This window comes from Panthera pardus, unplaced genomic scaffold (assembly GCF_024362965.1).
Source record: "Panthera pardus isolate Hobbes unplaced genomic scaffold, ASM2436296v1 HiC_scaffold_11, whole genome shotgun sequence".
Taxonomy (NCBI): Eukaryota; Metazoa; Chordata; class Mammalia; order Carnivora; family Felidae; genus Panthera; species Panthera pardus.
In genome coordinates this window covers 14,040,219-14,061,433 of record NW_026526666.1, presented here as the reverse complement: position 1 = coordinate 14,061,433, position 21,215 = coordinate 14,040,219, and the positions used below count along the sequence as shown (strand labels likewise).

General features: G+C 43.4%; 1 protein-coding gene and 1 long non-coding RNA gene across 2 annotated transcripts in view; one reads left to right on the top strand and one right to left on the bottom strand.

The window, feature by feature from the left end:
* Window positions 1-299, bottom strand: part of LOC109271984 (uncharacterized) — an 8,032-nt gene extending 7,733 nt beyond the window's left edge. Inside the window, exon 1 of the long non-coding RNA XR_008418257.1 lies at window positions 60-299. This is a non-coding gene — a long non-coding RNA (uncharacterized LOC109271984). The remainder of the gene's footprint in view (window positions 1-59) is intronic.
* SARS1 (seryl-tRNA synthetase 1) overlaps window positions 1-21,215 on the top strand; it is a 21,954-nt gene extending 739 nt beyond the window's left edge. The window contains exons 2-11 of the mRNA XM_019457728.2: window positions 6,527-6,597; window positions 11,483-11,560; window positions 12,801-12,959; window positions 13,933-14,076; window positions 14,841-14,996; window positions 17,824-18,045; window positions 18,603-18,732; window positions 19,006-19,163; window positions 20,315-20,444; window positions 20,786-21,215. Coding sequence (XP_019313273.1) covers window positions 6,527-6,597; window positions 11,483-11,560; window positions 12,801-12,959; window positions 13,933-14,076; window positions 14,841-14,996; window positions 17,824-18,045; window positions 18,603-18,732; window positions 19,006-19,163; window positions 20,315-20,444; window positions 20,786-20,943 — 1,406 coding nt within the window. The 3' untranslated portion in view covers window positions 20,944-21,215. The remainder of the gene's footprint in view (window positions 1-6,526; window positions 6,598-11,482; window positions 11,561-12,800; window positions 12,960-13,932; window positions 14,077-14,840; window positions 14,997-17,823; window positions 18,046-18,602; window positions 18,733-19,005; window positions 19,164-20,314; window positions 20,445-20,785) is intronic.

Below are 21,215 nucleotides of genomic sequence, written 5' to 3'. Positions count from 1 at the left end.
GCTAAAAACAAAGATCTCCGAGCTTTGGGGAAGGTCATCCCTCTGACCTGCAGGCATACCTGTAAGAATCGAGGAAAGACTTTTCCGTAGTTGACCGGACATGGGGAGAGAAGCGAGGTGAGGCAAGAACAAGCTTGTAACTATTAAGGCTGTTTAATTGTGATATGTGCAAGTTTTCCGGAAAAGACGTTAGCAGAGTTGGTCTAGAACCTGGAACTGATCCGGGCATCTTTCGTGAAGCTAAATAAAACCAGAGAACCCTCTGCCTATCAACCTCTGCCTGGATTAACTGGAGTAGTCACTGATTGGCCGGAAGCTGTCAAGCACATGTGACTCTTTTTTTTTTTTTGTCTGATGCAATAAGTCTGCAACCAGCTGAGGGCCAGGTTTTATGACAGCACGCTGCAAAGGCACTTGCTATCCAAAAATCTGGTGGATTTCTATTAGGGAAATTGATTTTCCTAAATTTATCAGGGTATAGGGTAGGAAAAGAGTATTTGATTAATTCCTGTTGTCTGCTAATTCTGTAGTCTTCATTCATTCTAATGTGGTATTTGACTGTGAGATCCCACCACCGATTCACATGTAAATCTGAATTTTTAAGTTGCAATGGAATTAAATGGAAGAAAAAAACTAGACTGGACACTTTTACTGAATCAGAAGTCAGAAGTATCAGATTTTGTGTCAGCCGTTAAAGACTTTGAATGTGTTAGTCTCTTGTCTGTAACATGCACGTCCACAGGAAATTCTGCCCCTTACATGATGAGTGGATATGTGGTGAAGGGATGAGTTCTTTGGGGACAAGGTTGTTTTATTCACCTGGTATGTCCTAGTAGCTAGGGTATACATATACATACAGGATATACATATACACATGTATACATTTAATCCCAATACCTAGCACTGTACCTGGTTCTTAGCGAGGGTTTGACAAAGGTTTATTGAATTCACAAATAGTTTCTGTGTTCAGGCCACTATGCCCTTCTGTATGAAAAACAGTTTATGTAGTTTATTTTCAACATACCTGTTGATTTGATTCTTTTCTACCCGACATCCCTTCCAAATACTTTCTTTGCAGCCAAAAGTTCATGATGTTTCCCAAGTCACTGGCTGCCCAAATTGGACATCAACAGATCTTACATCGAGGTTCTTTTACGTCTGAACCTCAGATCAGAGGTTGGGGTTCTTTTGTTATTGGCTGCAACAAGGACTTGTAACCCAGAGCCACATTAAAAACTCAGATCATGTTCCCTGAATGAGGACACAGCAGGCTTCACAAGTATACCTATTTGTCTGCCTGTAGACTTGCAAGACTTGCCACGAGGGCTTTGTGTGGAACATAGATGTCTGATACAACTTGGAGTCATAGTATCACATCGGAGTTGACCACAACTCTTCTAACTCCAAGGATTCAAACTAGGATTTCTTCTTTTTAATAAAGAGTAATATGGCAAGGACACATTTGGACATCTGATAAGCATTTGTCTCGACTATTTCCAAAGCAACTATATTTCAGTGTATCTTGAAATCTGCTACTAATTACAGGAATTCTATCTAGCCTGTGCACTCCTGCACGAGATTTCTCTTTACCAACTGTTGAAGTTATTTCCACTTAACCCTACTGCACACGCCTTAAGCCAGGTCCTTCTCATTGGGAGAACTTTCTAACTGCTTTCAGCTTCACCCCAGAGTCACCTAGTGCAGGGCCACATCCAGAACATGTAATCTTTTTGTAGTTTAAATCTAATCATTTTACATCCAGATTTAAGTCTTGCAGTGGCATTCTTACCTTAAAGCAGCGCTGTCTGATGGAAATATAATGTGAGTCACATGTGTGATTGTAAATTTTCTGGTAGTCACCTAAAAAGGGAAAGAAAAACAAGAAATTAAAATTTTTTAAAATTTTATTTTGGAGAGAGAGTGTGTGCAAACAGGGAAGAGGGGCAGTGGGGAAAGAGAGAATCTTAAGCAGACTCCACACTCAGCACGGAGCCGGGCACAGGGCTCCATCCCATGACCCTGGGATCGTGACCTGAGCCAAAATCAAGAATTGGTCACTCAACCGAGCCACCCAGGCGCCCTAGGAAATTAATTTTAGCAAGATATTATATTACCCAATATATAAAAAATTAATATTCAACATATGATCAGTATAAAAACTCAGATATTTTACATCCTTTTTCTTTTTCACAAGTCTTCAGAATCCGATGTATATTTTACATGTACAGTATATCTCAATTTGGGCTTGCCATGTTTCGTATCCTCAATAGCCTCAGGTAGCTAGCGGCTACCATATCAGACAGTGTTGCCCTAAAGCATAAAAATGCAAATTACTTAACATAATTTACAAAGCTCCACATGTCTTCCTAGCCTCATCTTCTGTCACTCTCCAACATATGCCCTCCACTCTTTGTTCTAGCCTTGTTATGCTACCTGTATGCTCTTTCACACACCTGTGATTATTGCCTCTTCTTGGAATATTCCTTACCAGGCTGCTGCCCCCACTTCCATCAGCCCTCTTTGCTAAACCAACTCTGTTCCCATAGTACTACCTCATTTGTTGAGTGTTCTCTGTATCTCATGTATCTTGTTGTGGCGTTTACACTATTTTGATACACAACCTTTCTAAGCTTATTTTTATTGAGATGTAATATATTCAGTAAAGTATGCAAATTTTAATGTGCAGCTTAATAGGTTTTATAAATCTGTATACCTGTGTAACCACCATCCAGATCAAGATCAAAGACATTCGCAGCATCCCAGCAGTCTCTCACGTGCCCCTTCCAAAAATACCAGTATTCTGCCCTCTGTCACCATAAATTAATTTTGCCTGATTTTGGACTTAATATAAATGGGTTTACATAGCATATACACTTTTGTATGTGCCTTCTTTCTCTCAAAATTATGCCTATAAGATTGTTCCATCTTTTCATGTGGAGCAGTGGTTGGTTCTTTTTCATTGCTGTACAGTACTCCCTTATGCAAATATACCAATCATCATATAAATACTCCAATCAGTTCTACTGATGGCCATTTGGATTACTACCGATTTAAGGGTGTTATGAATAAGGTGCTATGAACATTGTTTTGTGTGTCTCTTGGTAGACATAAGCACTCATTTCTGTTAGGTATATGCCCCGGAGTAGAGTTGCTAAATCATGAGGTAGGGACATGTTTAGAGATAGTAGATATTACCAAATAGTTATCCAAAGTAGTCATAGCAGTGAGCACTCCCACTAGCAAAAGAAGAGTTCTAGTTGTTCTACATTCTTGCCCTTAGTATTGGCAGTCTTTTTAATTTTAGCCATTCTGGTGGATTTGTAGTGGTATCTCATTGTGGTTTTAATATGAATTTTCCTGATGACTAAAGATATTGAGCACCTGTTCATAAACCTCTTAGTACTTGCATAGTCTATCTTAAGAAGTGTCTGTTCAAGGATGTTGACAAATTATTATTTGTTTGTCTTTTTCTTATTGATTTGTACAAATTCTTTATCCATTCTGGATATAAGACCTTGTCAGATGTATGTATTGCACATATTTTCTCCCAGTTTGTGACTTGCCTCTCACTCTTTCAGTCATTTAATGAATAGAAATTAATTTTTTTTTTTTTTTTTTTAATTTTTTTTAACGTTTATTTATTTTTGAGACAGAGAGAGACAGAGCATGAACGGGGGAGGGTCAGAGAGAGGGAGACACAGAATCCGAAACAGGCTCCAGGCTCCGAGCTGTCAGCACAGAGCCCGACGTGGGGCTCGAACTCATGGACCACAAGATCATGACCTGAGCCGAAGTCGGCCGCTTAACCGCCTGAGCCACCCAGGCGCCCCTAGAAATTAATTTTTATGGAGTCTAGTTTATTGATCTCTTCTTTATAGTTTATGCTTCCTGTGTTCTGTTTAGGAAGTCTTTTCATATCCCAAGTTCCTGAAGAGTTTCTCCAATATTTTTTCTAGAAGTTGTATTACCTTGCCTTTCACATTTAGATGGATGATTCATCTCACGTTGATTTTGGTGTATGATGTGAGATAGAGATCAAGTTCATTTTTCCCATGCAGCAAGCTAGGAATAGAAGGAACTACTTTAATCTGATAATAGGTATTTATCAAAAAGCCTATAGCTAATGTTCTTAATGATGAAGTACTGAATGCTTCTCCCCTGAGGTTGGGAACAAGACAAAGATATCTGCTGTCACCACTTCTAATCCACATCCTGCTAGAGGTTCTAGACAGTCTAATACAAGGCAAGAAAAAGAAATAAAGGATTGGAATAGAATGTGATGACAGATGGTAACTAGATTTACTGTGGTAATCATTTTGCAGTGTATACAAGTATCAAATCATTATGTTGTACACATAAGTAATGTAAGATATGTCAATTATACCTCAGTAAAAAAGAGAATTAAAGTGGTCATTTTTTGCAGATAACTCGATTGTGTATGCAGCATCTAAACTATTAGAATTAAATTTAGCAAGATCACTGTATGTAATGTACAGAATCAATGATATTTCTTTTTTTTTTTTTGATTTTTAAAAACATTTTTTATGTTGGGGTGCCTGGGTGGCTCAGTCAGCTGAGCGTCGGACTTCAGCTCAGGTCATGATCTCACCACTTGCGAGTTCAAGCCCCACGTTGGGCCAGATCTGTGCTGACAGCTCAGACGCTGGAGCCTGCTTCAGATTCTGTGTCTCCCTCTCTCTCTGCCCCTCCCCTGCTCACGCTCTGTCTCTCTCTCTCAAAAATAGACACAGGATCCAAAGAGGCTGCAGGCTCTGAGCTGTCAGCACAGAGCCCAACGCAGGGCTTGAACTCATGGACCATGAGATCATGACCTGAGCCGAAGTCAGGTGTTTAACCGATTGAGCCACCCAGGCGCCCCAATGATATTTCTAGATACAAATAATAATTAAAAAGCACTGATATCTAGAATACTTTTAATAAATGATGTTCAAGATCCCTGCACTGAAAACTACAAAACATTCCTGAGAAATTAAAGATAATGAAGGGATATGCTATATTCATTGATTGAAACATTCAGCATTGTTATATTATTTTTCATTGTCTTTTCTTTCTTTTCAACACCTAGCATGATATTTTCTTTTATATTGCCAGCACTTAACATAGGGCCTTGCAAATAGGGACTAAATAAAAATTTTAAAACCTTTTTATGTCAAAATAGTTACAGATTCACAGGGAGTTGCAAAAATAGTATAAGAAGGTCCTGTGTACCCTTCACCCAGTTTTCCTCAATGACAACATCTAGCATAGCTAGTACAATATTAAAGCCAAGAAATTGACATTGCCACAATTCACAGACCTTATTCAGATTTCACCAGTTTTACATGCACTTTGTATGTGTGTGTGTGTGTGTGTGTGTGTGTGGTTCTATGCGACTTTATCCCATGTGTAAGTTTGTATAACAACTGCCACACTCAGGACAGAACGGTTCCATCACCACAGAGACCCTCTTACTGCCCCTTTGTAGTCCATTCTGTTTTCCCCTCTCCCCTCCAACCCTGGTGACCACTCTTCTGTTCCTATCTCTCTAATCAATATAAGTGAATGAGAAAGTAGTTACATCATTTTGTGCTGAAGTTTATTAGCTCAAGTTCAGCAAAACCTTAGAAAATAGCTACCTAGGTGCTGTCTCATTTCTAGTCATCATTTCACCTATCAAAAACTTGATTTTTGCTGTATTGCTACTCAGGCTTAGATTCAAGTGGTCCAACTTTTGCTAATTAGACTAATGAACCACAATACTGACATGCTAATTTGGGCCACAGTACCCCTATAGGCTGATTAGTGCACTGTCTTCCCCAAAAGAAACTAAAGTATAAGAAACTTAATCTCAGGGCACTTGGGTGGCTCAGTCTGTTGAGCATCCGACTTCGGCTCAGGTCATGATCTCATGGTTTGTGAGTTTGAGCCCTGCATTGGGCTCTGCGCTGACAGCTCAGAGCCTGGAGCCTGCTTTGGATTCCGTCTCCCTCTCTCTCTGCCCCTCCCATGCTCACACTCTGTCTCTCTCTGTCTCAAAAATAAATAAACATTAAAAAAAAAAATTTAAGAAACTTACTCTCAAGGCCGCAGGTGAGATTTATGTCAGAGCAAAGGGAATAACATTAACCATTTTTGGCACAAGTTCATGGGACTAGAAACAAGACTGCCCTCTTTCTAGAGTCTAGCACATATCACAGAGTTTCTTTAAGTGGCTTTTAAGATAATTGAGCAAGTTATAGTTACTTGAGTTTTTTCCAGGTTTCTCAGATGTGTTATTCTACTGTGACATTATCCAGCTTGTGATACTTTCTAATTTCAGTCCCAGAAGGGACTTTTCCTAGTCATCAAATGCTGAGGTAATCCTATTGTCACCACTACATGCCAACTAAATTGGGGGCTCTAAAGCTGTAAGATTTCACAGCTTCATGAGATCCTTTAGCTCTGCCTAAAGGTCCATGATTAAGAGAGGGGGATGTTTTAATTATGCGCATGTCTTTGGTATATTCTTGGATTCTTTCTTCTTCAGGCCGATTTCGGGCAGACAACTTGAACAAGCTGAAGAACCTATGCAGCAAGACAATTGGGGAGAAAATGAAGGTGAGAGAATGGTAACAGCCTTGAGAACTTGAGCAGAGGGGTTTCATCTTGCTCTTGGTTAACCCTCATGTAGTGTCTAACTTAGTACCTAATTCTAGGAGGTACTTAATTCTTGGCACCTAATTCTAGGAGATACTGAATTTCTTACCAGGGGAAAATATTTTAAAAATAAAAGAAGGAAGTGGGGAAGGGAACTAAGAGGCACCTTCAGGGAAAGGTGAGTCCATCTTCTGTCTTCAGATATGTCTTAGTCCTTTCAGGCTGCTATAACAGAGTACCATAGATGGGCGCCTTATAAACAAGGGAAGTTTATTTCTCACAGTTCTGGAGACTAGTAAGTCCAAGATCAAGGGGCTGGCAGATTCCATGTTGGTGAGGACCCGCTTCCTGGTTCATAGGCAGGCCTCTTGTTGTATCCTCACATGATAGAAAAGAGCTCTCTGGGGTCTCTTATAAGGAGAGCACTAATCTCTTTGATGAGGGCTTTGCCTTCACGGTCTAATTTACTCTGAAAGACCCCACTTCCAAATACCATCACACTGGGGATTAGGTTTCAACATACAGATTTTGGGAGGACACAGACATTCAGTCTGCAGCAAGATAAGATTCTTGCCACATGGCTCATTCGTTGTCTATTTTGTTCTTTTTTTTTTTTTCTTTACTTTTTTTAATGCATTTTAATTCATTTTTGAGAGACAGAGTGTGAGTGGGGGAGGGGCAGAGAGAGAGAGGGAGACACAACATCTTAGTCAGGCTTCAGGCTCTGAGCTGTCTGCACAGAGCCCGATGCAGGGCTCGAACCCACGGACTGCAAAATCATGCATGACCCAAGCCGAAGTCAGGCGCCCAACTGACTGAGCCACCCAGGCGCCCCATTGTCTATTTTGTTCTTATAATAAGAATATAAATTCCACCAGTAATCTTGTCCACTTATTTCTTGTTTTTTAAATTTTTTTTAATGTTTATTTTTTAGAGAGAGAGAGACAGAGTCAGAGCGTGCGTGGGGGAGGGGCAGAGAATGGGAGACACAGAAACCAAAGCAGGCTCCAGGCTCTGAGCTGTTAGCACAGAGCCCGATATGGGGCTCGAACTCACGAACCGCTAGATCATGACCTGAGCTGAAGTCGGCTGCCTAACCGACTGAGCCACCCAGGCGCCCCTTGTCCAGTTATTTCTTAAGCTCAACCTACAGTGCCAGAAAGGTTTTCTTATGGTGGACTTGAGATTCTTTGTCTCAGTGTCATCGTGCTATTTAATGAAAAGAGCACAGATAAGGAGTTCAGATCCTGGATTGCTAGCTGTGTGGCTTCAGCCAAGTACACTTCTGAGCTTCGGTTTTCTCATGTGTGAAATGTCAGTGTTAACATTCACCTACAGAACAGAACTGGAAGAACTAAAGTTTTTAAATATGGAGAACCTGGCACAATGCCTACAACATTGTAGTTCTTCAGCAAGTGCAAGTAACAACAGAGGGCAAGTAGTTACTGGTTTTCATCCAAAAACTCTTTCCTTGCTTGGAGAATGTTAAGTTTCAGCTTGGGCTTGCTTTGGTATCCAGAATAGTTGATGTTTTTAATCTTTCTTCAGAAATATCCTCGCGGCACCTGGGTGGCTCATTGATTGAATGTCCAACTTCAGCTCAGGTCATGATCTCACAGTTTGTGCAGTCAAGTCCCACGTCGGGCTCTGTGCTGACAGCTCAGAGCCTAGAGCCTGCTTCGGATTCTATGTCTCCCTCTCTCTCTGCCCCTCTCCTGCTGGTGCTTATGCTCTCTCTCTCTCTCTCTCAAAAATAAATAAATAAATAAATAAATAAATAAATAAATAAATAAATAAATAATCTTTTATAAATTTAAAAAAAGAATGAAAGATTTACTCATTTAAAAAAAAGTCCTCTTATCCCCTTAATCGTTTTTAAAAAATTTTTTTAAAGTTTTGTTATATTTATTTTTAAAAAATTTTTTAATGTTTATTTTTGAGAGAGAGACCAAGCATGAGCGGGGGAGGGTCAGAAAGAGAGGGAGACATAGAATCTGAAGCAGGCTCCAGGCTTTGAGCTGTCAGCACAGAGCCTGACCCAGGGCTTGAACCCACAAACTGTGAGATCATAACCTGAGCTGAAGTCGGATGCTTAACCGACTGAGCCACCCAGGTGCTCCAGAATGTTTTCTTTTCTTTTTGAGAGAAAGGGAGATAGAGCATAAATGGGGGAGGGGCAGAGAAAGAGGGAGACACAGAATCCGAAGCAGGCTCCAGGCTCCAAGCTGCCAGCACAGAGCCCGATGCAGAGCTCAAACTCACAGACTGTGAGATTGTGACCTGAGCCGAAGTCAGACACTTAACCAACTGAGCCACCCAAGCGCCACATCCCCTTAATCATATTTAAAAAACATATTAAATGTTCCCTAAAATCTGTCTCGTTTTTAAGTTGTAAACCTCTAAACTAAACCAAAACATGAAATTTTGGAACCTGAGCTAGTAAAGAGCATAACAAAAAGAGTTCTTCCGGATTCTAGCACGTTACACTTCGTGATAATCTGAATCCTTCTCTCTAACAGTATCTTGTTACACTTTCAGCTTGTGATTGGCTGTGGAAATTGGTATCAATGATCATATAGTTTTCTTCCTTTGGGACTCATGATGCTTAATCATTTGCATGTCAGAGGCCCCATAATTATGCTAATTCCAGTGTATGCTCCTGTCTGTATTCTTTGGGGCGTATATATAGTGTCAGCCAAGTATTATCCTAGCAAGAAGATGGAAGTGTTTTCATTTGCAGTAGCATTCTTAGATCCCTTTACTGTAGTCCCGCAACGAGTGTTCTCCCTTACTGTCCATTAGAATGGTCTTAGTGCTTTAATTTGTATAGCGCTGGAAAGTATTGAAAAACCTTTTATGTACATCTCATTTTGGTTTTGGAATTTGCTGCAAACCTAGAGTATAGTATATTTGTCAACCTTATTAAAAGGGTAAGAGAATAGGTTTAGGAAATTAAGGGGCTTTCCTAAAATCGCATCGTAAGTTAGTTCCAGGCCCAGAACTTGAACCTGGAACTTGAATTTGCTACCCAGAGGAATTATCAGATAGCAAGGAGCCTCAGCCTATCTTGGCTACTAGATATGGAAAACCTTGAGATTTGAGGCCATTTTTTCCTACCTCAGTAGTCTATGCTTGTACTTAACAAGACTCATTCTGGTATTTTCAGACTTTTGCTGCCTTTTTTTTTTTTTTTTTTTTTTAAATGTTTATTTTTGAGAGAGAGACAGAGTGGGAATGGGGCAGGGACAGAGAGAGGGAGACACAGAATCCAAAGCAGGCTCCAGGCTCTGAGCTGTCAGCATAGAGCCGGATGCAGGGCTCAAACCCACAGGCTGCAAGATCGTGACCTGAGCTGAAGTTGGACACTTAACCGACTGAGCCACCCAGGCGCCCCTGGACTTTAGCCACTTTTTAAGATGAGTTTGCTTGAGTCACTGAAGGATGTGAGTTATGGTTAGCATCCTGGCTTTTCACTTTGGTGTATGTGATTGTGTAATAAATCTAAAGGATTTCTACACTTTACCCTCGAAAGATTTGGTTCTTTCTTATGACTCAGTTTTGTGCAGTGGTATATGAGGTTGTATAAACGTAATTGCCTATTGTTTTATGTATAGAATTTAAAGAAATCTTTAGGATATTGTACATGATTTGTAGTTGTAAAACAGGCTCTGAATCTCACCTTGTTTTTGTGCAAGTTTTGCTGAGGTTTTACATACCCTGTTATAATGGCCTTTGATAATTTTCTTTAACTCCTTTTTTAAAATTTTTTTTTAATGTTTATTTATTTTTGAGAGAGAGAGTGCGAGCCGGGGAGAGGCAGAGAGAGAGGGAGACACAGAATCTGTAGCAGGCTCCCGGCTCCGAGCTGTCAGCACAGAGCCCAACGGGGCTTGAACCCATGAACTATGAGATCATAACCTGAGCCAAAGTCAGACGCTCAACCGACTGGTCCACCCAGGCGCCCCTAGCTCTTTTTTTTTTTTTAAGTTTATTTATGTATTTTGAGAGACAGAGAGTGAGTGGGGGAGGGGCCAAGAGAGAGGGAGAGAGAATCCAGTGCAGGCTCTGCACTGTCAGTGTGGAGCCAGATGCAGGGCTCAAACTCGAATCAAGAGATTATGACCTGAGCCAAAACCGAGAGTCAGACACTTAACTGACAGAGCCACCCAGGTGTCCCTTACTGCTTTTCATTTGGGAAGAGTTTGACTCCTAAAATTATTTTCTTCATGGCTCTGGGCAAGGATTGGAAACAATTTGGCAGACTATCATAAAGAACAGGAGAAGAGAAACCAGAGAATAGAAAACCTAGCCCTGGGCACATTCTGCCGTTTTGCCACACTGCATTGATTGCTTTAAACTTAGTTCCAGATTTGGTGACTTTTTTCCTTAAAAATTTTGTTTTCCTTGGCATCCTAATATTCTATCATCACATCCATTTTTTCCCTTTACCCCCGGTGCTCAGTGCTGGGATTGTTCCTAGGAAGTTGACCAGAATTCACAAATTCACACCCAGGCACCTGCCCCACCACTGAGCAATGGTATGAGCATTTTCACACATTCTTGGTGTCCATAACCCCTCATGTCCAGGGCAGACATTCTTCTCACGTTCCTGTTGGTGTCAGCCCTCTGACCCCGATGGGTTAATTGATCTGGCGAGGATCAAAAAGCTAGAGAGTGGTAGAATAAGGACTTGAAACTTTGATTTCTCACTTCCAGTTTACTAATTTTCCCTCTTATGTGTTGCAGCTTTTAGATTAGTTTATATACTAATTTGGTGTGCGCTTCTAAAACTATGTCAAAATTTTTCTTTCATTTAATATATTGTTTTGTTTTGTTGTCCCTGCAGAAAAAAGAGCCAGTGGGGGATGAGTCCATTCCGGAGGATGTATTAAATCTTGATGACCTCACTGCAGACACTTTAGCTGTAAGTTATTGTCCTTTCCTTTTCTAAGCTGGATTTCTGTTCTTTCATTGTAACTTTATTCCCAGACAAGCAAGTGCTCACACTCTGCCCCACATAGCACTGTGCACCGTTGAATGTGTGCAGCGGGAAGTGGCCCCGTCCGCTCTTGTTGCACTCTCCACCTGAGTGTTTGTTACATCGCAGAGATGGAGACAGATGGAATGGAAAAGTTGAGAGTAGGAAGAAGAGAAAAAAGGAATTGAGCTATGTTTGGTTTATAGAACCTGTTTTCACAACGTCCAGGAATTTTTCAGTCTGCTGGAATTCGCTAAATATTCCCAACAGTGAACCTAGGGGAGTAATTTTCAAGTTTTTTAGTCATCGAACCTTTTCTTAAAACCTGTAACACAAAAGCGTAGCAAGGGAATAAATACACAAAAGCAGAGTTGCTGCGCTTGAAGGGCTAGGTTGGGGGTCCTATTCCTGTCCAGGCCAACCTGCTAAGGGCTCCCCAGCCCCAAGAAATCAGTTTGAAACACTTGGAAGAAGGAATACAAAATAAGCTTAAGACAGGGTCTCTTGCTCCTAACAAATTTATAATCTTTCTAGGGAACAGTTAAATGTAGTATGTAAGAGTGCTAAGTTGTTTTAATTAGGAATATTAGAAGGTACAAGTTGTTTTTTTTTTTAATGTTTATTTATTTGAGAGAGAGAGAGAGAGAACACGTGAGCGGGGGGGAGGGGCAGAGGGAGAGGGAGACAGAATTTGAAGCAGGCTCCGGGATCTGAGCTGTCAGCACAGAGCCCAAAGCGGGCTTGAACTCATAAACTGTGAGATCATGACCTGAGCTGAAGTCAGACACTCAACCCACTGAGCCACCCAGGCACCCCTAGAAAGTACAAGTTAAGGGAAAGAGCTCTTACAAGAGCTACAGTATTAAAACCCCTGAGATGTACTGAAATGAGAAGAATGGCCAGAATTTATCCATCTCTGCCTTAGGTACCCCAAAAGAAAATTCCAATGAGTTTTTACAGGCAAGATTGTGTGTGTGTGTGTGTGTGTGTGTGTGTGTGTGTGTGTGTGTGAGTGTGTGAGAGAGAGAGAGAGAGATAAACTGGTTCTTTGAAAGCCTTCATTGTTAATTTTTAAAATGCTGTCACAAGGATTGTCATTAGAGCACAATAGGGCAGCAGAATCTTATTCCTGCTGTATCCTTGACCTGCTGTGGCCTGAGTACTGGCCTGGCCTGTTCATCTACAGAACCTGAAAGTCTCACAAATCAAAAAAGTCCGGCTCCTCATCGATGAAGCCATCCTAAAATGTGATGCCGAGCGGGTAAAGTTGGAGGCAGAGCGGTTTGAGAACCTCCGAGAGATAGGGAACCTTCTGCATCCCTCTGTGCCCATCAGCAATGACGAGGTAGGTGTGGGTGTCACAGCAGGCGGCTGCCTCCACTGCTCGCCTCTGTTGGGGATGGGGCAGGGCGGGAGGAGGACAGGGAAATGCTGGCACTCTCTGTATAATATGCCTTGTGTCAGAAGCTGGCTTTTTGTAAAATTCACTCTGCCCACCAATTGAGAATTGAAAGAGTCAGATCCTTGTCTGATCGGGAAGTAGCAGAGACAGCAGGTAGGAGGAGACTCCTGGCACAGAAATCTCTTCTAAATCGGGCTGCTGTCCTCCACTGCGTGTTGCCTGTGGTAGCAGCGGGTCCTGTGGGAGGGATCTGCTACATCAACCTCACCCCTCACCCACACCCTGCTGAGAAGCTGCAGGTTGAAGGGAAATCTGCATGATAAAAGTTTCCTGCTGAGTGGGAGCTTCCCCAACACAAAGCTGCTCTGAGCCCAGCCTTTGTTCCCCGACACCCCAGCCGTAGCTAGGCCCATCTGTGCCTCTTTCATTCATTCCCTGGTGAACGAGTGTTAAACTCACTGCTGCCTGGGGTGGGAGACTCGGGAGGTCAGGGCCCTGAGCCCGCCCTCGTGTGGCCCCAGGACCAATGAGAACCTGGAAAAAAAAAAAATCTACATTCTCCTCTGCACCCCAGGCAATGCTGATTGGGGGGGAGGGGGTTGTCCTGTTGCGGATTCTCTAGGAGTCCTTTAAAAGGGTAAAAAAATGTGAGAAAAAGACCTCTTAGAAATTCATGATTTCAGTTCCATGGCTATAATTGCTTCTAGGAATTTGTGAATTATTATTTCTCTATTGAGCACAGATTCTCTAGCAAATTCCCTTCTCTAGTTTCTGTACACAATGACCAAAGCCTAGTGTTTGAGTTCAACAGTAGTTTCACAAAGCTCTAGGTTGTTCTTGGAATGGGGTGTGGAAAGGTGGAGGTTGCGGGGTTCAGTGATTGTGCATCTTTCTCTCCTGTTCTTGTTTTCCTTAGGATGCAGACAACAAAGTCGAGAGGATCTGGGGTGACTGTACGGTCAGGAAGAAGTACTCTCACGTGGACCTGGTGGTGATGGTAGATGGCTTTGAAGGCGAAAAGGGGGCCGTGGTGGCTGGAAGTCGAGGGTATTTCCTGAAGGTAAGAGTCAGGAACCCATAGCGATGGGATTATAAAAAAGGAGCTAAAAACAATATGTGCAGAAAACATAACCTACTTAAAGAAGCCCACAAATCCAGCACTTGTTCTTGTCTTTCTTCTGCACACTTACTGGCAGTAGATGCAGTTCTCTTTCTGAGGCAGGAAAGTGCTTATCAGGATCCCCTAGAACAAAAGCCACTAAGTGACCCTCTGTTATGAATATATGTTGCACTGACTGAATCGCAACAGTCTGCTTTTAAGGAGCTTAGTGTACTTGGACCAGCACACAACAGAGTCGAGCTCAAGTCAATGAGTGCTGGGGTGTGAATAGGCCCAGAGGACTATGAGAACAGGTAGGTAGAGGCAACAAACCCAGAGTAGTTGGGACAGAGGGCAGATAAATTCAGGGAAGACTTCCAGAGGAACATGGGAAAATCATTTTGGAGATTCTGTACATATATACACATACATAAACGTGCTCTCCATACACATGAGTCCAGTGTCGTGAGAGTTACTGCAAGAAAGTCCTCCTGTGCACCCTGGACAAAGAATCTTTTTTGCCTCGCTTTGTTTCTCCTTACAGTGTGCCTAGATGATGTGCTGGGCATTGATGTTAAGAAGGAATCTCTTGGGTCAACTGTTGGGGTTCACGGTCTTTGCTGGCCTCCTGTGTGTCCCCAGTTGCCTCTGAGTGTTAAGTTCTAGCAGATAAACATGATGCCGATAGAACCCAATCACACAGTGCCATGTCTCTGCTCCTTTAGGGGGTCCTGGTATTCCTGGAACAGGCGCTCATCCAGTATGCCCTTCGCACTTTGGGGAGTCGGGGCTACACTCCCATTTATACTCCCTTTTTCATGAGGAAGGAGGTCATGCAGGAAGTGGCACAGCTCAGCCAGTTTGACGAAGAACTGTATAAGGTGAGTAAGCCTGAGGCAGTGTGGCAGAATGCCTTAAGTTACAATGTTTAACTTCAAAGATACAGAGCAGTGCTGACCAGTAGAACTTGCTGTGATGATGGAAATATTCTGTATCATGGCTGTTGAGCACTTAAAATGTGGCTAGTACAATTTTAATCTTTGTTAAATTTTACCTTAAATAGCTACATGGTGTCTAGTGGCTACCATACTGGACAGTGCGTTCATAGAGTCTATATTATCTTTCCCCAGATAATCTGTATGATTTATCTAAATTGAGCATACTTTAATACCATGGGCTTTGAAAAGAAGCACATTTTTGAGTGCTTGGGACAAAAGAAAATTATAGAAGTGGCTGATCTTCCTGTATCCTCCTACTCCTAGCCCCAGACTAGTTGCTTCTGGAGGGTGAGACATATTTTCCTTGGGATGAACGTGGCTTCCGGGTTGTGACTCTTTCCCAATCATGGACCATCTCAGGGAGAGCCAGAGCTATTCACGTTGAGAGTCAGAGGGTCGTTCTGATGAGCTGACTCCAACACCAGCTGTGGCACCCGCAGTCTGCCTAGCACGTAGAATTTCTAGAGTGTCTCTGCTAACAGCTGCCCCTCACAGCATAGTCCACTTTTCACTTGTCCCCCATCCTCCTTCTGTGAGAAGGGGGCCACTTTGCTCCTACTGGGAAGGAGGTAGACAATGCTCTTGGGCTCACTTGACTTATCTTAGGTAGAGAGAGGAGTTTAATAATTAGAACTTCTTCCCACTGGGTCCTATTGATGACTTCTAGTTAGGCTTTCATTCAAGATGCATTGGGAAGCAAATGTTTTCTAAACTCTGATCATTAGTGTAACCTTGATGTCCTTCCTCTCTTCTCTTTCTTTCTTTTAATTTCTTTCTAATTAAAATTTTTTACAGGTTTATTTTTGATAGTGTGTGCACACACACAGGTTGGGAAGGACCAGAATGGGGGGTGGGAACAGAGGATGCGAAGCCGGCTCTGTGCCAACATCAGAGAGCCCAATGTGGGGCCCGAACTCACAAACTATGAGTTCGTGACCTGAGCGGAAGTCGAACACTTAACTCAGGAGCCCCTTCCCTTTCTTTCTTTCTTTTAATGAGGAGAGGAATGTGTTCATGTATCAGCTGAAACCGGTTTTCTCTTTTCTTTTTTTCCTTATCTCAACCCCAAGATTGGATAATCACTAACAGAGCTTTAGAAGGATGCCCTTCAGGTAACACCAGGGAGAAGCTTATATGGAGGATTATGAGAGGCACACTAGGTGGCAAGTGCCCTTTATGTTTCCTGCATTCTCCCTCCCTCTCTTTTCCGGATGCTTCTTGGATCCATATACAGGGAGAGTCACGGGTCTCAGTAGTGAGAGTCTGGGCTGGCACTTCTTGCCTAATAACCTCAGTGTGTGAATTCTCTGGAGCAGCGTTGTCCAGTAGAACTCTCTGCAGTGATGGGAATGTTCTGTATCTACTATCCAGTTTGGCAGCACCAGCCACATGTGGCCATCGAACACTTGAAATGTGGCTAGTGCAAGCCAAGGAACTAAATTTTAATTTAATTAATTAACTTATTTTTTTTTAATTTTTTTTAATGTTTATTTATTTCTGAGACAGAGAGAGACAGAGCATGAGCGGGGGAGGGGCAGAGAGAGATGGGGACACAGAATCCGAAGCAGGCTCCAGGCTCTGAGCTGTCAGCACAGAGCCCGACACGGGGCTCGAACTCACAGACTGCAAGATCATGACCTGAGCCGAAGCCGGACGCTCAACCAACTGAGCCACCCAGGCGCCCCAAAATTTTAATTTAATTTAAAGAGCCATTGATGGCTAGTGGCTATACTGTATTAGACTGCATAGCTCTGGAGTTTTTCTACGTTGTATGTGGGTAGCCTCATAAGAGGCTAAATTCCCATGGTCAAGTAGCAACGTAGTCTTCCGGGTCCCCCAGCACTAACCCAGAGGAAGTTTCCTCCCTCCATTTTTTAAAATTAAAATAATACAAAGTTTGGAAATGATGGGGAGAAATCATCATCTTTCCCAATTCCTAATACAACAGTTGACATTTTTAATATCCTTTTGGGGGCTTTTTTCATACATCTATCATTTTCCACTACTTCTAATCACAATGTATATAGATTGCTTCAGAATTACATCAAAATCATTTTTCAGTGTTACTTCGTGGTCTTCATAACCATCATTTTTTAATGGTTACATAATATTACATGGCTGTGATGTAGGATTGTTGGCTCTTCCCTTGTTGAAATATTTAGGGGGCTTCCTTTTTTGCCATCATTAAGTCATGTTACAATGAACTTTGCCCTGTTTCTACCTTTTTTTCTTCTGCGTTACTTTCTTCAGCTGAACACCAAAGTGATTCTTTAAGGAGAATAATCCTAGACTAACTCACAAGCACCCCGAAAGCAGAGCCCGGGTCTCCTTTTGCCCAGCAGTGGCAAACTTGGCACTTCGTAAACACCTAACAAACATTTGGCAAGTGGATTCATTTATACTGCTACCAGCACAGCCAACCGTCATTGGCCACTATACGTTATTCATAAAGGTCTCATTTATTAGATAGATAACAAAATATTATCAGAATATCTTACCTCCTTTTAATTTGCATTTCTTTGATCTCTGCTAGGGATCCCCTTTTGGAGTGACCTGTTCCCTCTTTTGTCTTTTTAGCTTCCCCTGCTCACTTCCAGGCAGGGATTGAAGTCAGTTCTCCGCATCCCATCACTCAAATCTTCCCTGTGGTTTCTTCTAGCTGAGGTCCTCACCCCTCACTCTTAACTAATAGAGGTCCCTCCTCCTACAGGTGATTGGCAAAGGCAGTGAAAAGTCGGATGACAACTCCTATGATGAGAAATACCTGATTGCCACATCAGAGCAGCCTATAGCTGCTCTGCACCGGGACGAGTGGCTGCGGCCCGAGGATCTGCCAATCAAGTATGCCGGCCTGTCCACCTGCTTTCGCCAGGAGGTGGGCTCCCATGGCCGAGACACCCGCGGCATCTTTCGAGTCCATCAGTTTGAGAAGGTGAGTGGTCAGGTCAGGGTGAGGAGTAGGACCCTTCTTCCATGCATCTCTCCGGGGTGGTTAGAGGAGAGGCACGATCTGTGTTACTCGGACCCACCCCGGCTTCACTCTTCCCTCTCGCCGCCTACATCTGTTTCTGCCTAAGAAGTGCGTGCTGGAGTGGCTGTGAGCACAGACTCTGGAACCAGGCTGCCTGAGTCCCAGCGCCAGCTCCAACACTTAGCAGCTGTGTAACCTTGAATAAACTGCTTCTCCTCTCTGTGCTCAGTTTTCTCCTCTGCAAAAGGAGGATAATAATAGCACGTCCCTCATTAGGCCTGCGGTGAGGATTCAACTAGTTGATGGGATAAAGTACTTAGAACAGTACCTGGTGTGCACAGGGCAAGAGCTCCACGTAGCATTTGTTCTTGCGGCCCCAGTCCAGTCCAGCGCCAACCTCATGTGGGGCCCCAGCCTCACCTGACTCCCAGGGGTGTGGGAAGAGGTCTTCACTGCAAAGATATCTCCCACTTCAGCCCTGTCCTGTCGTCATGGTCTCCTTGGGTCCTCCTCTGCAGATTGAACAGTTTGTCTACTCGTCACCACACGACAACAAGTCATGGGAGATGTTTGAAGAGATGATTGCTACCGCAGAGGACTTCTACCAGTCTTTGGGGATCCCTTACCACATTGTGAATATTGTCTCAGGTATCAGCGTCCCTTTCCCACGTCGCACAAACACCACCCTCACCAGCAGGGCTGCCACACAGAGCAAAATAGCTCACGATCCAATTAATTGCCACATTAATTAAAACATCACACTCTTATCACTTGGGAGTGTTTGGTGATAAGAATATCTGGGCGTGATTTCACTTCTGGGTGGGGAGAGGATGTAAATTAAGGAATTCTGCAGGTTTGCTAAAGGTCAGTCTTGTGAAATCCCATCCCTCCTTCATGAATTCTAGGGGTTTTCCCTTACAGGTTCTTTGAATCATGCTGCCAGTAAGAAGCTTGACCTGGAGGCCTGGTTTCCGGGCTCCGGAGCCTTCCGTGAGTTAGTCTCCTGTTCTAACTGCACAGACTATCAGGCTCGCCGGCTCCGAATCCGATACGGGCAAACCAAGAAGATGATGGACAAGGTAGACGGCCCCTGGGGAGGCAGGAAATAGGGCCCTTGTGCAGAATAGGTCCATCTTATTTCTCAGTCCTTGGAGTATGTTCTATCCCATCATCATAGGAAAATCTGAGCTTCTCAGTCTAGACCAAAAAGGGAACCTGAAAGTGACTTCTACTGAATCAGGACTGAGTCTATGTATGTATGTATGTATTTTTTAAGTTTATTTATTTTGAGAGAGAGAGAGAGAGAGAGAGTGTGTGTGTGTGTGTGTGTGTGTGTGTGTGTGTGTGTGCGCGCGCGCGCGTGCATGGGAGAGGGGCAGAGAGAAGGAGAGGAGAGAATCCCAAGCAGTCTCCATGCTGTCAGTGCAGATCCCAATGTGGAGCTCAGTCTCCTGAACAGAACTGTGAGATCATGACCTGAGCTGAGATCAATAATCAGACCCAACTACCCAACCACCCAGGCGTCCCAGGACTGAGTCCTTTAAAAAAAATTTTTTTTAATGTTTATTTTTGAGAGAGAGAGAGACAGCAGGGGAGAGGCAGATAGGGAGACACAGAATCTGAAGCAGGCTCCAGGCTCTGTACTGTTAGCACAGGGCCCGACACAGGGCTCAAACCCACAAACTGTGAGATCATGGCCTGAGCAAGGTCAGATGCTTAACCAACTGAGCCACCCAGGTGCCCTGAGTCCTTTTAGATAGAAACCTGAATCTAGCTCTATTCTACAGGGTAATTCTAGCTTTTCTCTTTTGGACTTTGTTTTCTGTGACTCCAGATAAAGGATAATCCCCATTTGTCTATAGAAAACAAGTTGAAGGCAGTGTCTTCCCTCTCACCAAAGAAGGTCTGGGTTTGTAAGCTTATCTCTTCAAACCCAATTCTCAGGCCCTAATGTTTTCCAAGTCTTGAAGGGACTTGAAAGGGGTAAAAGGGAGAGGCCCCTTGTTAGTTTCCTCCTCCCCCTAAAGGGCCTGGCTCTCCTCCATTTGCTGGGGCCTACCACTTGTCGCTCATGGAGACCTGAGGAATCTTAATTCAAATCCAGAAAAAGATCAATAATGATTTTGATTTGGAAATCTACGGTTGGGAAGTCTGGCTGAGTGGGTGGTTCCTGGTCATGAGTAAGACCAGGCTGAGTTTCGTGTTCCCTGTGGGGACCCTGTCTTCACAGGTGGAGTTTGTCCACATGCTCAATGCCACGATGTGCGCCACCACTCGCACCATCTGCGCCATCCTGGAGAACTACCAGACAGAGAAGGGCATTATTGTGCCTGAGAAATTGAAGGAGTTCATGCCGCCAGGTAAAACTCCCTGCCCGGCCATCTTCCTCCTCTTCTGTCTTCATACTCTTCTGCATGGCAAGCCCCTTTCAGAATGTACCAGCTTTTCTTGTTCCCAGACTCTGCCTATCCTCTGGTGCTAGGCGTTACAGGGGGCAAAGTTGAGAGAGTAGCCAGTACAGGTATGACATTCAAGTGCAGCTAAAATTCAGACTGGGGAAGAAAAGAATTAATGAAACCAGTTGCCATCGTGGGTGCCCTTTTGTTCATAGGGATCATTGTCTTGTGGAACTCTCCCCAGAGGCCCTTGGGCTTTGACTCCTGAGATACGATAGGTTATTTGATTGGCTCTCTTCTTCCAGGTCTCCAAGAACTGATCCCTTTTGTGAAGCCTGCCCCCATTGACCAGGAGCCATCAAAGAAGCAGAAGAAGCAGCATGAGGGCAGCAAAAAGAAAGGGGCAGCAAGAGACGTCCCCCTAGAAAGCCGGCTGCAGAACATGGAGGTCACTGATTCTTGAACATTCCTTCCTTCCGGTTTGTCAGGCTCTCGTTTCTGTCAGCTGGGATCTCAGAACCTGCCCACGGGCAGGGAAGCCAAGCACCCACTCGTCCCCACCCCATCTGACTGCATTGCTAAAAGGGGAACAGTCTGCCGTGTACAACACAACGTTCCTGTCTCTTTGCATGGGCATAGGATCCAATCACTGATGACTGATGAAACCATGTAATAAAGCATCTCTGGGGAAGGCTAGGACTATTCCACAGTCTTCTGCCCAGGGCTCGAACCCTG